Here is a 14,978-nt window from a genome sequence, read left to right on the forward strand (position 1 = left end):
TCGGGCTCAAGGTCACCAGGTGGGCTTCCATGGCTGAGTGAGGGATTCGCACCCAGTCGTTCCAGGTTCTAATCCGACATTCTGACCACTGTGGCACGCCAGCCCTTCTTGACATCAGGTCTACACCAGAAATGACGTTGTGGCGTCAACATGCCCCCACCTCACGACACCTCCCACCTGTCCTTGTCCCCGTTCTGCTGCTCTGAAAGGCTCTGTGGCCTTTTCACGTGTTGCCTTTGGAAGAAGGAGCTCATGTGCATTTCCTTAACAAATGAAGCCAGGGACTGCTAGTACCTGGGTAAAAAGGGCAGTTTAAATCACATGCTTGGGCCCTGACCTGGATAGCCCAGGCAAGCCCGTTCTCGGTAGCTAAGCAGGGTCGACTCTGACAAGTACTTGCATGGATGACCTCCTTGGAATATCAGCAGCCAAGAGGCGGGGGCAGGCTTTACTCAGCCACCTCTCTGAATATCCTCCAGGCCCCCTCCAGTACAGGTCAGTCACCAGAGGTCACCATGACTTCCAGGTGCACACACACACACATGGACGTATGAAAAATATTTTTATAAAAAACCAAAAAACCCCACACACTTGGCTGTATATGGTGTGTTGGCTGTAATGTGAAAATTGCTTCAATCTCCCTTATAAATAAAAGCCGAATGGTGGTGGCACTTCTCTAGAACATTCCACACGCTCCAAAATCAGTTTGCTCTCTGATCTGTCATTCAGAGGGTCTCCCTATCCACTGGCTGCTTTGCCTGAGTCCTGCCTCCAACATTCTAAACTTTTTGCTGTTCCTCTCCCCCCCCATAGCCAGTCAGAACACAGGTTATTTGCATATGCAGCCTCATTGGCCTTTGCCTCGGAACACAGAGGTCGTTTGCATTTGCGACTTGATTGGCTTTTGCCTCTAACATTCTAAACAGTTTGCTGTTCTGAGGTAAAATGTGTCCAATCTCCAGGTGAGGGCTGGAGATCACTCAGAATTACAACTGCTTTCCAGATGGCAGAGATCAGTTCCCCTGGAGAAAATGGTGAGCTCTGTATCCTTATATGCTGCTGAGGTGGCCCCCCGTATGACAGCCAATGTGACGTAGCAGTCAGAGCTTCAGAGCACGGGAGAGGCTGCAGGTGTGTGGGGGGTGGAAAGCTGAAGAGTGAGGGGGAAATAAAGGTAGGTTGATGATTGGCTGGGAAGGAGATAGGGTTGCCAGCTCCAGGTGGGAAATTCCTGGAGATGAGAGGGATGAAGCCTGGAGAGGGTGAGGTTTCAGGAGGCGTGGGACCTCGGACAGGTACAAAGCCATAGACTCCACCCTCCAAACCAACTATCCCCTTCTGGGGAACCACCGTTGCCAATCTCCAGGTGAGGGCTGGAGATCACTCAAAATTACAACTGTTCTTCAGGTAACAGAGATCAGTTCCTCTGGAGAAAATGGTGGACTCAGTGTCATTATACCCTGCTGAGGTCGCCACAGCAAATTGACACTGAGTGTCCAAGGCACTCGCCCAGAGCCTCTTTCTGGAGATTGTTGTATTTATTTCCACAACGAGCCTTTTTCCTAGCATAAAGGAAAAGCACAAACTGTACATGCATTCAGTGTAACTTGTGAACGGGGGGTTGTCATTAACATTTTGAACACACATGAAGCTGCCTTTTGCTGGATCAGACATTTGATCCATCAAGGCTATTCAGATGGGTAGTGGCTCCTCAGGGTCTCCGAGGCAGTGGTCTTTCACATCATCTATGCCTGGCCGTTTTTTATTGGAGATGCCGGGGGATTAGAACCTGGGACCTTCTGCCTGCCAAATTAGAGGCTCTTCCACTCAGCCAAAGCCTCACTGTCATTTGAGTCAGCCTGCTGGCCAATATTGTAGCCTAGCTTTCCCAACAAAATGTTGAAAGTGTCGAAGGCTTTCACAGCCTGCGTTCATTAGTTGTAGACTTTCTGGGCTGTATGGCCGTGGTCTTGGCATTGTTACTACCTGACGTTTTGCCAGCAGCTGTGACTGTTATATCTCTGAGGATGCCAGTCACAGCTGCTGGCAAAACATCAGGTACTACAATGCCAAGACCACGGCCTGAGAGTTCTGACAGAAACTGCTTTTCTCATGAACAGCTCTGACAGAACTATGGCTTGCCCAAGGTCACCCAGCAGCTTTGAGTGGAGGAGTGGGGAATCAAACCCGGTTCTCCCAGATTAGAGTCTGCACAGCTGTGTTGGTCTGAAAGAAAAACCCAACAGTCCAGAAACAACCCCCCAATACCTTTTATGAAGACCAGCCACATAACATAATCATGCGTAAGCCTCCGTTTTGTTTCTAGATTCAGGTGGGTAGCCGTGTTGGTCTGTTAGTGTGCATGTCCACGCTGCCCTCTACTGCATGGGATTGGAAAGGCTCTTCTGCCGTTTGCTATATGGGGGGTTAAAACCATTCCCCCATCAGTGGTTTTGAGTCTAGGCTGGAGCTTCCTGCTTCTCATACCACCACGAGGCTTGAACTGACACTGTTTGTTAATCCAGAAAGCTCCTCAAGGGCCACTGCACCTGGTGTCAGAGCGATTATTACCTCCGTTTTGCCACTAAGTACTTCTGCTCATGTCTCTTCCTTCTAGCACAGCCTCCCTTGACTCAGCTTGTGCAGTGTGAGCCCCTCCCCGTGCAGTGCCGTGCAGCCACTAGGGGGCTATGTACCAGCGTCCTCTTCTGCCTGCCAGGTTAATGACCCCACAGGCCACTACAAACGCCCAGAGCCCAAACCGTCAGGAATCTGGGCATGCCTCACAGTGGAATCAGCTGTTGCTATGAGAAACTTGCTAACGCAGAGCCGGTCTAGGTCTCCCATTAGTGATGTCACTGTGCTGGCCAATATATATATATATTGGCCAGCACAGTGACATAACTAATGGGAGAACATCACACCTCTCTAAGCATCGCTGGAAACTCTATAGTAAAATTTTTTATTTATTTATTAGATTTATATCCCTCCCTTCCACACGGGCTCGGGGCGGCTAACATAAGAGGCAAATGCCACACATTAAATAATTTAAAACCAATAAATAATCATTACAATTAAAATCGGTGCTCAACAGTGAACGATAACAATTCCAAGATGGGGATTCCGATGATACGCTCCAGGGAATGCTGACGTCTCTTCTGGTTAGTACTCCACTTTGTCAGTTCTTCCATCCCAGGTAAAAAAATTCCACCAACAAAGATGACAACACCCCGGAAAATCTACAACAACTAATAAAAATGTTGAACAACTTGGGGCTGGAATAGAATCTCCCCTGGGCTGGATGTAGCCTTCATCTATAATTTACCTCTGCTTTAAAGGGAGTAACCAACAGAATGTGTTTGCAGCCAAGAAAAGGGAAAGAAGAGAAGAGATTGGATTTATACCTCGCCCTTCACTCAGAGTCTCAGAGCAGTTTACAAACTCCTTTCCCTTTCCCTCCCCACAACAGGCACCCTGTGATGTAGGCGGGGCTGAGAGAGTTCTGACAGAAACTGCTTTTCTCATGAACAGCTCTGACAGAACTATGGCTTGCCCAAGGTCACCCAGCAGCTTTGAGTGGAGGAGTGGGGAATCAAACCCGGTTCTCCCAGATTAGAGTCTGCACAGCTGTGTTGGTCTGAAAGAAAAACCCAACAGTCCAGAAACAACCCCCCAATACCTTTTATGAAGACCAGCCACATAACATAATCATGCGTAAGCCTCCGTTTTGTTTCTAGATTCAGGTGGGTAGCCGTGTTGGTCTGTTAGTGTGCATGTCCACGCTGCCCTCTACTGCATGGGATTGGAAAGGCTCTTCTGCCGTTTGCTATATGGGGGGTTAAAACCATTCCCCCATCAGTGGTTTTGAGTCTAGGCTGGAGCTTCCTGCTTCTCATACCACCACGAGGCTTGAACTGACACTGTTTGTTAATCCAGAAAGCTCCTCAAGGGCCACGGCACCTGGTGTCAGAGCGATTATTACCTCCGTTTTGCCACTAAGTACTTCTGCTCGTGTCTCTTCCTTCTAGCACAGCCTCCCTTGACTCAGCTTGTGCGGTGTGAGCCCCTCCACGTGCAGTGCCATGCAGCCACTAGGGGGCTATGTGCCAGCGTCCTCTTCTGCCTGCCAAGTTAATGACCCCGCAGGCCACTACAAACACCCGGAGCCCAAACCCTCAGGAATCTGGGCATGCCTCACAGTGGAATCAGCTGTTACTATGAGAAACTTGCTAACGCAGAGCCGGGCTAGGTCTCGCCAGTGCCTGGATATGAGACTGTCATGTAGGTTCACCAACTCTGGGTTTGGAAATTCCTGGTGACTGGAGGGTGGGGCCTGGGGAGATCAGAGTCCGTGACGGGGAGGGCGCTCAGCAGGGACGTGGTCAGGCTTGCCAGCCCCCCTTGGTGGGGGATCCCCCCAGCCCCTGCTGCGGTGATGCCTACAGAGGTGTGATGCCACTTCCATTTTTTCATAGAAGTAACATTATGTCATTGGCTCCACCGCCATTTTTTTCCTCCACCACTTGGAGCGGCAGCAGGAAAATATATATCTATATATCTATATATGGCCATATAAATAGCCAGCAAAGTGACATAACTAATGGGAGAACCCAGAAGTGACATCACACCTCTCTAAGCATCGCTGGAAACTCTATAGTAAAATTTATTATTTATTTATTTATTTATTAGATTTATATCCCTCCCTTCCACACGGGCTCGGGGCGGCTAACATAAGAGGCAAATGCCACACATTAAACAATTTAAAACCAATAAATAATCATTACAATTAAAATCGGTGCTCAACAGTGAACGATAACAATTCCAAGATGGGGATTCCGATGATACGCTCCAGGGAATGCTGACGTCTCTTCTGGTTAGTACTCCACTTTGTCAGTTCTTCCATCCCAGGTAAAAAGATTCCACCAACAAAGATGACAACACAGTGGTGGTACAGTGGCGACAGCAGCTCCTACTCGAAAGCTCCGTCTTACAGGCCCTGCGGAGCTGTGCTAGGTCCCGCAGGGCCCTGATCTCTTCTGGAAGCTCATTCCACCAGGTAGGAGCCTGAAGCGGATCCAGTACACTATTGGCAGCCAGTGCAGCGCCTTCAGCACAGGCTGGATATGGTCCTGCCTAGTAGGACCCATCAACAGCCTGGCTGCCGCATTCTGCACTAGCTGCAGCTTCCGGATTTGCGACAAAGGGAGCCCCATGTAGAGAGCATTGCAGTAGTCTAGCCTCGAGGTGACCGTCGCATGGATCACAGTGGCCAGGTCATCACGGTCAAGGTAGCGAACCAACTGCCGCGCCAGCCGAAGATGGTAAAAGGCTGACTTGACAGTGGCTGCCACCTGGGCCTCCATCATTAAAGAGGAGTCCAGGAGCACCCCCAAACTCCTAACCCCCGACCCTGGTACCAGAAGCACCCCATCAAAGGTCGGGAGAGGGAGCCCCAACCCCTAACCGATCCGACTCAGGCCCAGGACCTCCGTCTTCGCCGGGTTTAGTTTCAGCCGACTCAGCCTAAGCCAACCAGCCACGACCTGCAACGCCCGATGAAGGTCATCAGGACCGGAGTCCGACTGGCCACCCAACATCAGATAGAGCTGGGTGTCATCTGCATATTGATGACACCCAAGCCCATAACTCTGGGCAATCTGGGCGAGGGGGCGCATATAGATGTTAAATAGCATCGGGGACAGCAGCGCCCCCTGAGGCACCCCACACTCAAGAGGATGCCTCTAGGACTGCTGTTCCCCAATCGCCACCCTCTGTCCCCGACCTTGGAGAAAAGAGGCCAACCATTGAAAGGCAAGCCCCTGAATCTCTACGTCGGCGAGGCGGTGGGTCAGCAGGTGATGGTCGACCGTATCAAACGCGGCCAACAGATCTAACAACAGCAGCGCCACCACACCGCCTTGATCCAGATGCCTTCAGAGATCGTCAGTCAGGGCAACCAATGCCGTCTCTGCTCCATGACTCGGGCGAAAGCCGGACTGGAAGGGATCCAGGACTGAAGCATCATCCAGAAAGCCCTGTAACTGTAATGCCACTGCCCTCTCTATCAATTTGCCCAAATAGGAGAAATTGGACACCGGCCGATAGTTGGCCAATTCGGCCAGGTCCAAATATGGCTTTTTTATCTGATTCCCAGAGGGCTGCAATGTCATTTCCAGCTTTTCCCCAGAAGTGACATCACACCGCTGCCACCAGCCACCCCATCCCTCCCCAGTCTCCTGCTGGTTGGTGTGCCCGGGCAGCCACCCGAGATGTGGCGCTCTCCACCCTCCAAAGCCGCCATTTTCTCCAGGGGAACTGATCCCTGTAGTGTGGAGATCAGTTGTAATTCTGGGAGAACACCAGGCCCCACCTGAAGGTTGACAACCCATGTACACAGCAGTGTCGTGGGGGAGGAAATAGGTCAAAAACAAACCTCTATGCCCCTGCACCATCAGATGGGAAATCTAGGCTTATTCCGTTCAAGATTATTCACAGGTCATTACAGTTATTTTTTAGAGTGATTACAGGGGTGTCCTGTCCCTGTAATAAAGGCATTATGGGATGTTATGACCAGTTGATGTTATTTACTTCCATGCTATGGAGAGCTTCACCGGCCCATTTTCTGCCCAGCAGGCCTCTGTTAGAGAGACGGGACATTTCCGGGCTTGAGAGTCCTGCCCGCAGCCCTCAGCCTCTGCAGGGTCCCGGAAGTCCCCCTTGGCTTGCCTGCCAGGTTTCCTCCAGGGCCTTATGCTCCCTGGTCTCCTCATCGGCCCCTCCCCTCCAGCTCCTCCAACTGGAAAGGGGAGGAAGAGATCCCCCGCCCTGCGGATGGCAAGGGGTTGTGGTGAGAGCCAGTCTGGTGTCGTGGTTAAGTGCACGGACTCTAATTGGGGAGAGCCGGGCTTCATTCCCCACTCCTCCACTTGCACCTGGCTGGATGACCTTGGGCAAGCCGTAGTTCTAATAAGAGCTGTCCTTGGGGGGGGGAAAGCAGTTTCTGTCAGAGCTCTCTCAGCCCCACCGACCTCACAGGGGGTCTGTTGTGGGGAGGGGAAGGGAAAGGAGTTTGTAAGCCGCTCTGAGACTCCCTTGGGTAGTGAAGGGCCATGGGGTATGAATCCAATCTCTTCACTTGACGGGTTGGTCACTGCCAACTGCTTCCAGTCCACCCTCAGCAGAGAAGAGCGAGTTCAGGGCACCCAAGTAAATCATATGACTGGGGTCAGCTGGAGAGAGCTCAGCTGCTGTTTCTCCACTCAGAGCTCACGTGTCAGATGTGCCTTGGATGTCAGGATCAATAATACTTTATCGTGTGTTGGGGGGCGGCTGGCAGACAGCCCTAGGAAGGAGGCCAGGCCCCATTGCCCCCTTGTGTTTCCATGTGTGGCAAAGGCTACGGGGATAACTCATGCTGCGAATGAGGGCATGGAGCTCTTCTCTACAAAAGGGGAGGGGGGAGTGTGCTCCAGTCCCTTTGCAGACGACAAAGGCGGCGGCGGCCGATGTCACCTTGTCACTGGGGGATGGCAGCAGCCCTCTTGCCTGGCCAGGTGGGCCTTTACCGCGTTCTGCTTGCATCAAAAACGTTCTGGGCTAGTTCTGCACAGCAAGAGAGCAAATAATGGCACTCACGGCCATCAATCAAATACGAGTCTGGTGCCCTGCTGTGAAAATGCAGGGAAAGGGAGGTGGCTCTTGCTGCTCTCCAAATGCGGGAAGGCTGCCTGCCTGCTCGAGCGCTGAGGCTGAACAGCTGCAGAGGTCACAGCCCGCCAGTTTTACTAGGGTGCTCCAAATTCAGGGCAAATCACCAAAGTGTGTGTGTGGGGGGGGGAGTTGAGCTAATCGTTGCTAAAACTGCAGTTAGAGGTAAGGTTGCCAGCCTCTAGGTGAGGCCCGGAGATCTCCTGGAATTATATTTTTATATTAATCTATATATTATTACATTATATTATTCTCTATATACTATTAACCACCCGTGGCTATGATCTGCGGATAACTAAATCCATGGATAGGGGCCACGCCGAGGCTAAACAGATCTTTTTGCACACTCCCCAGGTGTGCAGGAAAGTCTGAAATCAAATAAAAAATTAAAGGGGGGGTTAAATGCCCCTCAATAGTAAAGTACTGTTCTCTGTGCATGCACAGAGATTGCTCCTACCTCCTCTGTTGGATGCATCAGACCCGGGATCCAAAGTGGTGGCAGCAATGCAGGGGGGGGGAGTCACAGCGGGGCCTGCAACCGAAGCTGGGAGCCTCACTGGGCCTGGAATCATTAGCAGCAGCAGCAGCAGCAGCAGCAAGGGGGGGGTAGGACACTGCAGCAGGAAGTCCCCCAGCAGAGGAGGGTGCTGGTAGGTGCGGGGGCTTGGAACTGTGCCCGGGTGGGTGATGGAGGGGCATATGTTGTTCTCCCCTGCAACTTCTCATGCCCTTCCCCCCAAGTCAGAAAAGAGGGAATGAGGTGGGGAGTGCAGGAGTCTTTTCTGCCCCCCCCCCCAGCCAGCAATGAAGGATTTGGGTGGATGTCCTCAGAGCCAGTTTGGTGTCGTGGTTAAGTGTGGGGACTCTCATCTGGGAGGACCGGGTTTGATTCCCCACTCCTCCACTTGCACCTGCTGATGTGACCTTGGGTCAGTCACAAGCTCTGGCACAGCTGTCCTTGAAAAAGAGCAGTTTGTGTCAGAGCTCTCTCAGCCCCACCCACCTCACGGGGTATCCGTTGTGGGGAGGGGAAGGGAAAGGAGTTTGTAAGCCGCTCTGAGACTCCAAGTGAAGGGCGGGGTATAAATCCAATCTCCTCCTCCTCCTCTTCTTCTTCTTCCCTGCCAAGCCAGCAAGCCCCCCCCCCAACTAATAATCAGGGGAATTGAGGAGCAGGTGCATGAGTCCTTGCTGTCCCCACCCCCTCCAGTCATCAACCAGGGGGTTGGGTGGGGAGGCACGGCAGTCCACTCCCCCCCCCCCGCTGGCAATGAGGGAGCCGTATCGCACCATCTACGAAATGACCCCTGGTGGGGAGGCACAGCAGTCCACTCTCCCCCCCCCAGCTGGCAATGAGGGAGCCGGATGGCACCAGCCACGATGGTGGGGGGAGAGGCGGTAGCTTGGGAGTGACAGCAATGGGAGGGATCCCTCCCTGTGAGTATCGCAGGTCCCACCTGCAGTATATAATTAAACCTGGAGCCTCCGGATGATAGAGGTCAGTTCCCCTGGAGGAAACGGACTCTATGGCAGCATACCCCTCTGAGGTCCCTCCCCTCCCCAGGCTCCAACCCAGAATCTCCCGGGGATTTCCCAACCGGGAACTGGCCACTCTAGTCAGAAGCACGGGGCAAGAGATGCCCGGCTAACATCTCACCCCAGGAAGCCCAATAGCGGTGGGCGCACAGTGAGAGAGAAGGAACTGCCCTTTCTTGTGCACAGAAAACCACAGCCCTGATCCAGCCCTGGTCTAGATCCCCGCAGCAAAGTTGCCAGTGACTCTGGAGGCCCCTGGGAGAGTGGGGGGCCCCCATCTTGGTATCATACTTAGAAGGAGAGAGAACAAAGAAGGGGGGGGTCACCATACTCAAAGGCAGCCTTGCTTTCAAGAGCGTTCCGGAGGGGGGCTGCGTTGGGGTCTGCCGCAGCAGGTCTAGAACAGCTTCTAGCCCAGTCGCATCTTGGAGACCAGCAAGAGTTGGGGGGGCGGAGGGGTTATGACTTTTCAAGAGTGAAAAAACCCCTTTGTCTTGTTTTCAAGGTCAGGCAATCTAATGAAGATGTTTCCAGTGTTCAGTGACCAAACTGGGTCCCCGACAATATTCGGTGGCAATATCATTTCAAACCATATGACCTATATGGACCTACCAAAGAAACTATTGGATTTATCCAGTGGATATGTTTTATTGGTGCCTTTTCTTAATAAATAAGTATATGCATTAATTGCTCGGTCTGTTGTATTTTCTTTACTTTCTGTTATTTTAATCCTCGGTGACTCTTGCTGGGTTCATTGTCGTTTTATGAATTTAATGTTTGGGGGGATTATTACGCGTGTGGCCAGACTCACGAGGAGTTGCTTTTTGCCTTCTGTTTCTCTGCACTGGTCTGATTGAAATACAGCGAGATGGCAGCACATCATGTGGGGAGAAGAATTGCAGTCCCTGGGAAATCACAAGAAAAACATTGTGTTGATTTGAGCAAGTGTATTAGCTGTCAGGCTGAAAATAATCAAAACCCAACTACAGTCTCAAATGGAAGAAAATGAATCTTGAAAGCAGCAGAGATTAGGAGCAATGTTGTCGCAAGATGACTGAGACGGGTATTGATTGCTGCTGGGCCTGTGGATTGCCTGGAACAGTTTTATGCCACCTTTCCTCCAGGGAGCTTTGGGGCAGCAGACGTAGTTCTCCCTTCCCCCACCTTATCCTCACAACAACCCTGGAAGTTAGGTGAGGTGGGGAGCGTGTGTGTGAGTGGCCAACATTACCTAGTCAGCTTTATGGTAATATAGGATTTGAACCCAGGCCCCAGATCCGATTTGACACTTTTGCTACTACACCTTGCTAGTAAACAGGCCTGTAGCTACAGTGGGGGGGCATCTCGGGGCTAAGCCCCCTGACTTGCTGGCAAGCCCCCCCCCCGACTTCCCATCCAGCCCAGGGCATCACGGCCTTCTCCTCTGGGTTAATTCGATTAGCCAGTGCCTCCCTAAGAAAATTAAATGCCCCCTGACATTAAAAATCCTGGCTACAGGCCTGCTAGTAAATCACTATTGTTAAAAGCAGTAATATACATTGCAAACAAAGTCTACCATGCACTCAGAATCAGGTGAATGTGCCAATAATTGTTCTTCTGAAACAGCGATATGAAGAATGATGCTCTCCTGTGCAGCCACGGGCAACTCTGTCTTCATACAAATCACTGGCAGATCTTTCTGGTATAATATGGATTTAGGAACAAACTGGGGACTGTTCCACATGTCTGGTAGGTGCTAAACAAACTGTGGTTTATTGTGACAGCTGAATGTAGGCAAGCGCCATGCCTGGAATATCAAAGCACCCCCAGCTGACAGGTGCTCTTCATCTCCAGGGTGTATTCTGTGTTTCAATTGAGGCTGCCATGAACCTGCCTTGGGTCTGTGTGTGTGTACATGCGTGTAAGCATGTCTGTTTGCATGCCAGCGTGCTGTTCTTTGGTGCCACCACCCCAAACTAAATCCAGCCTCCCACATTACCAAAGATTTGGGGAATACTAGTAGAGTAAAATATTAGTAAAATACGACTAGAGGCCTCTGTACGTACAAAGGGCAGAGTTTCCCAGTTACTCCAGCTCTTCCCCTGTGCAGGTGTGATTGCAGCCAGGTGTGCAGGGGAGAGTTTGAAACACAATCTGCTCTCCTCAACGGGAAAACTTTATTTGCTACATGTTATTAAACTAGAGGACAAGACAAGGGGAAATGACCATCATACCTACTAGCTATACAGATCTAAACAAGAAACAGGAACACTTACATCACTAAGTTAAATTTAACAATACACACGTTTACCTCCACATCTCTCCTTGAATGCCTGGGGAGCAAATGCAAATCCTGACACACACCCCACACCTGCTCCGTGCAGGGGGATCTGATTCCTAGCAACTGAACGACACTAGCTGGAATTTCCCAACCTTTTGACCCTTCCTGCCCCAGCTGACTGGAAGTCTCTTATGCAGTCCAGGAGTAGGGAGCTCACCCCCACATCATGGGATGGCGACCCCCCCCATCTCCCAATAATCCAAGAGTGCTTATGCCTCACACATTTCAGTAGCCAGGTGGCGTTTTGCAGCAGGCAGCAGCTGTTCCTCATGCCCTTCCTGGCAGGTGCCGCAAATGGTTCTCTCTCTGCAGAAGTGCATCTCCGCTCCTGCTGACTCTTGGTGCCTTTTATGGCCTTCTTCCCTAGGAAAGCAAACAGCTCAAAGGTACCAGGAAGCTCCTGGTGAGCTTCAAACCACCTCGCTTCTCAGGGATCATGACCGAGGCCTGGAATCAGAACCCCAAATGTCTGGAGCAAATGTCCTTTGTCACAAATTATGCCTGGAAATTGTGTGGCCTGTATTAAACTGGAGGCTATGGCTTTGAGCTGATGCAATAAAGCTAAAGATTTAGCAGGCAAACTGGAGGCATCCTAACCAAAATGCCACAGAAATGCATTTATCATCTACTGCATGACCAGTCAAGTTGATGTTTTAAAAATGGCCATTGAATGTCTGAACCAGTGCACCAGCAGTTAGCCCCAACAGGGAGAGAATGCAATATGCCATGAATCAGGTGACGGCCCTTGACCAATAGTGAGCAACCATACGCAAATGCTGATGATAACTGGCAACTATGCTGTGCATATCTGCTAAAGATTTGTATTAAGGCCTGAAACAGGTTCGGGTAGAAATGTGATTTCAAACACCGGGATGAGTTGGAGATGGCTGCTGCCAAAGAACTTGGAAATAATTAATGAGGAACCAAACAAACAACCAAACGTTAACCTTCTCAGCCACTCCTCCGACCAGCATGTTAATGGTATTGAGACTAACCGGAAAGTCTCTGGTGCTTCATCCGCCTTTCCTCTCACGCTCTGCTCTGATTCCTCTGACCCACTGGATGTCCCCAGCTGTGTGAAAGGGCTCTTCTCTTCCGTCAAAACACCCGACCAGCCTTTTAGCTGGCAAGAGGATTACACTGGTAGGGCCCACGTGTGTCAGCTATGCTGCCATGGGAGTTGGGGAGTTCATTCTGTGTCTTGGTCATTGCTATTGCATTCCTGTCTCTGCTTTTCTGCCTGTGCCGCAACGCTTATCTCTACAGATGTGCAGGAGGATGTTATGTTGGAGGTTGTATTGTCTGGAAGTCTCCTATTCAACGTGAGAGACTTCTGCTTCCCAGCTTTCGCCACCTAACGGTTTTCTGGCTGGTCCCGCGCGCGGGAGGGTTCCTAATTGGCTCATGACATGGGGGGGTGCATACGAATACCCTATATCCTATTATGCTCTACTGGCTGTGGCCATTCTCAACAGTGCCTGTGTTACTGCATCTATAGCTTTGCAATAAACGTATAACCATTCCTGAATGCGTGTACTTCATTGTAAGCTGTGGGTTCTGACAACATGTCACTCTCTGGCCCTGGAGCCACTGTGTTACTCTGACCTCTCTGCATGAGCTTCACACCTGTAAATAGGTTGATGTGGTAAAGGTAAAGGTAAAGGTTCCCTTGCTCGAAAGCCAGTCGAATCCGATTCTAGGGTTGCGGTGCTCATCTCCGTTTCAAAGCCGAAGAGCCAGCGCTGTCCAAAGACGTTTCCGTGGTCATGTAGCCGGCATGACTAACCACCAAGGTGCACGGAACGCTGTTACCTTCCCACCGAAGTGGTACCTATTTATCTACTTGCAATTTCTTGCTTTCGAATGTAATAAACATCCCAATACTTTGTAACGTGCTCAAGCATGCACACACACCCCATGTCTCCCAGGATCTAGTTATCCGTTCAGTTTCTCGAAGGAAGCATGCCAAGTGCGTTTGGTTAAAAATATATCCAAATACTAACAGACTGTTTTCGGAGCGTGCCAAGCACTTTCATGAAACTGTGAGCCATGAATGATGTACGCTTGTTCCAGGGCTTCCTCTTCCAACCTCCAGCCCTTTGGCACAAAGCTTTGCCCCCGTCTCTTGCCCTCAGTTCCAGCCTATATTGGTCCTGTTCTCCAGACGGCCATGACCAGTCCCCGGGCCCGCCTTCTGCCCCCACCCCAGCTGTGGCAAGATGAGTGGGAGCATTTTGCTCTCGGGTATTTGGCTGCTTGACGCTGCTTCAATTGGTTGGTTACTTTTATGTTCCCAGAGAGAATGAAATGGAGAGAAAGCGAGAGAGAAATCTTTCGCTGTTGTGGGAATAGCTCTTAGATTCCAGTCCAGGAGCACCTTAAGGTAAAGGTACAGGTTCCCTTGCTCAAAAGCCAGTCGAATCCGACTCTAGGGTTGCAGTGCTCATCTCCGTTTCAAAGCCGAAGAGCCAGCGCTGTCAGAAGACATTTCCGTGGTCATGTGGTCGGCATGACTAAACGCCAAGGCGCATTGAACACTGTTACCTTTCCACTGAAGTGGTACCTATTTATCTACTTGCAATTTCTTGCTTTCGAACTGCTAGGTTGGCAGGAGCTGGAACTAGAGACGGGAGCTCACTCCATCATGCGGCACCCGGGTCTCGAACTGCTGAACTACTGACCTTCCACAGCCTGCAGTTCAGCGTCTTAACCACTTGAGCCACCGCAGCACCTTAGAGACCAACAAAAGTAGTTGACCCTGGAATGGCCCTGCAAAGTCCAAGTGGAGACAAGAAGGTCCTTTACCGTCTGGAAGGCAGCGGCGTGCTCTGGGCCCCAGACCCACGGAGCATTTTTATCCAGCAGGCAGTGCAGAGGTTCCGCCACAGCGGCCTTTAGAGGGAGAAAAGAGTGATAAAAATTCAACAGGCCTAGGAAAGCCTGTAATTCCGTCTTGGATGTAGGCGGGGGGCCCCAGCGAGATAGCCTTTGTTTTCTCTTCTATGGGGCGAATATCCTGGGCGTCCACGGCAAACCCCAAGAACTCCACCTTTGGAACCCCGAGCAAACATTTCTCATGCTTGACCTTCAGGCCGGCCATGTCACAACGCTGGAGCACCACCCACAGTCGGTCGGCGAAAGTCGAGGCACCCGGGGCCGCAATGAGCACGTCACCTAGAAACGGCTGCACTCCTGGAATACCTTTTAACAAATTGTCCATGAAAGATTGGAAGATTCCCGGTGCGACTGATGCCCCAAACTGGAGCACATGTACTTTGAAAGCCCCCTTGTGTGTCGCTATCGTTTGGACTTCTGCTGTGGCAGCATCCACCAGCAGTTGCTGGTAGGCCTGGGCCAAGTCCAGTTTGCCGAAAATCCAGAAGAAGAAGAAGAAGACATTGGATTTATACCCCGC

General features: G+C 51.1%; 1 protein-coding gene across 1 annotated transcript in view; it reads left to right on the forward strand.

Annotated features, from left to right (window-relative positions):
- The window catches only part of KIAA2022 (KIAA2022 ortholog), a 40,582-nt gene extending 26,759 nt beyond the window's left edge, over positions 1-13,823 (forward strand). Inside the window, exons 4-5 of the mRNA XM_015414753.1 lie at positions 12,636-12,706; positions 13,699-13,823. Coding sequence (XP_015270239.1) covers positions 12,636-12,706; positions 13,699-13,823 — 196 coding nt within the window. The remainder of the gene's footprint in view (positions 1-12,635; positions 12,707-13,698) is intronic.
- Positions 13,824-14,978: the final 1,155 nt, after the last annotated feature.

The sequence above is a fragment of the Gekko japonicus genome, unplaced genomic scaffold (assembly GCF_001447785.1).
Source record: "Gekko japonicus isolate JY-2015 unplaced genomic scaffold, Gekko_japonicus_V1.1 scaffold1584, whole genome shotgun sequence".
Taxonomy (NCBI): domain Eukaryota; kingdom Metazoa; phylum Chordata; class Lepidosauria; order Squamata; family Gekkonidae; genus Gekko; species Gekko japonicus.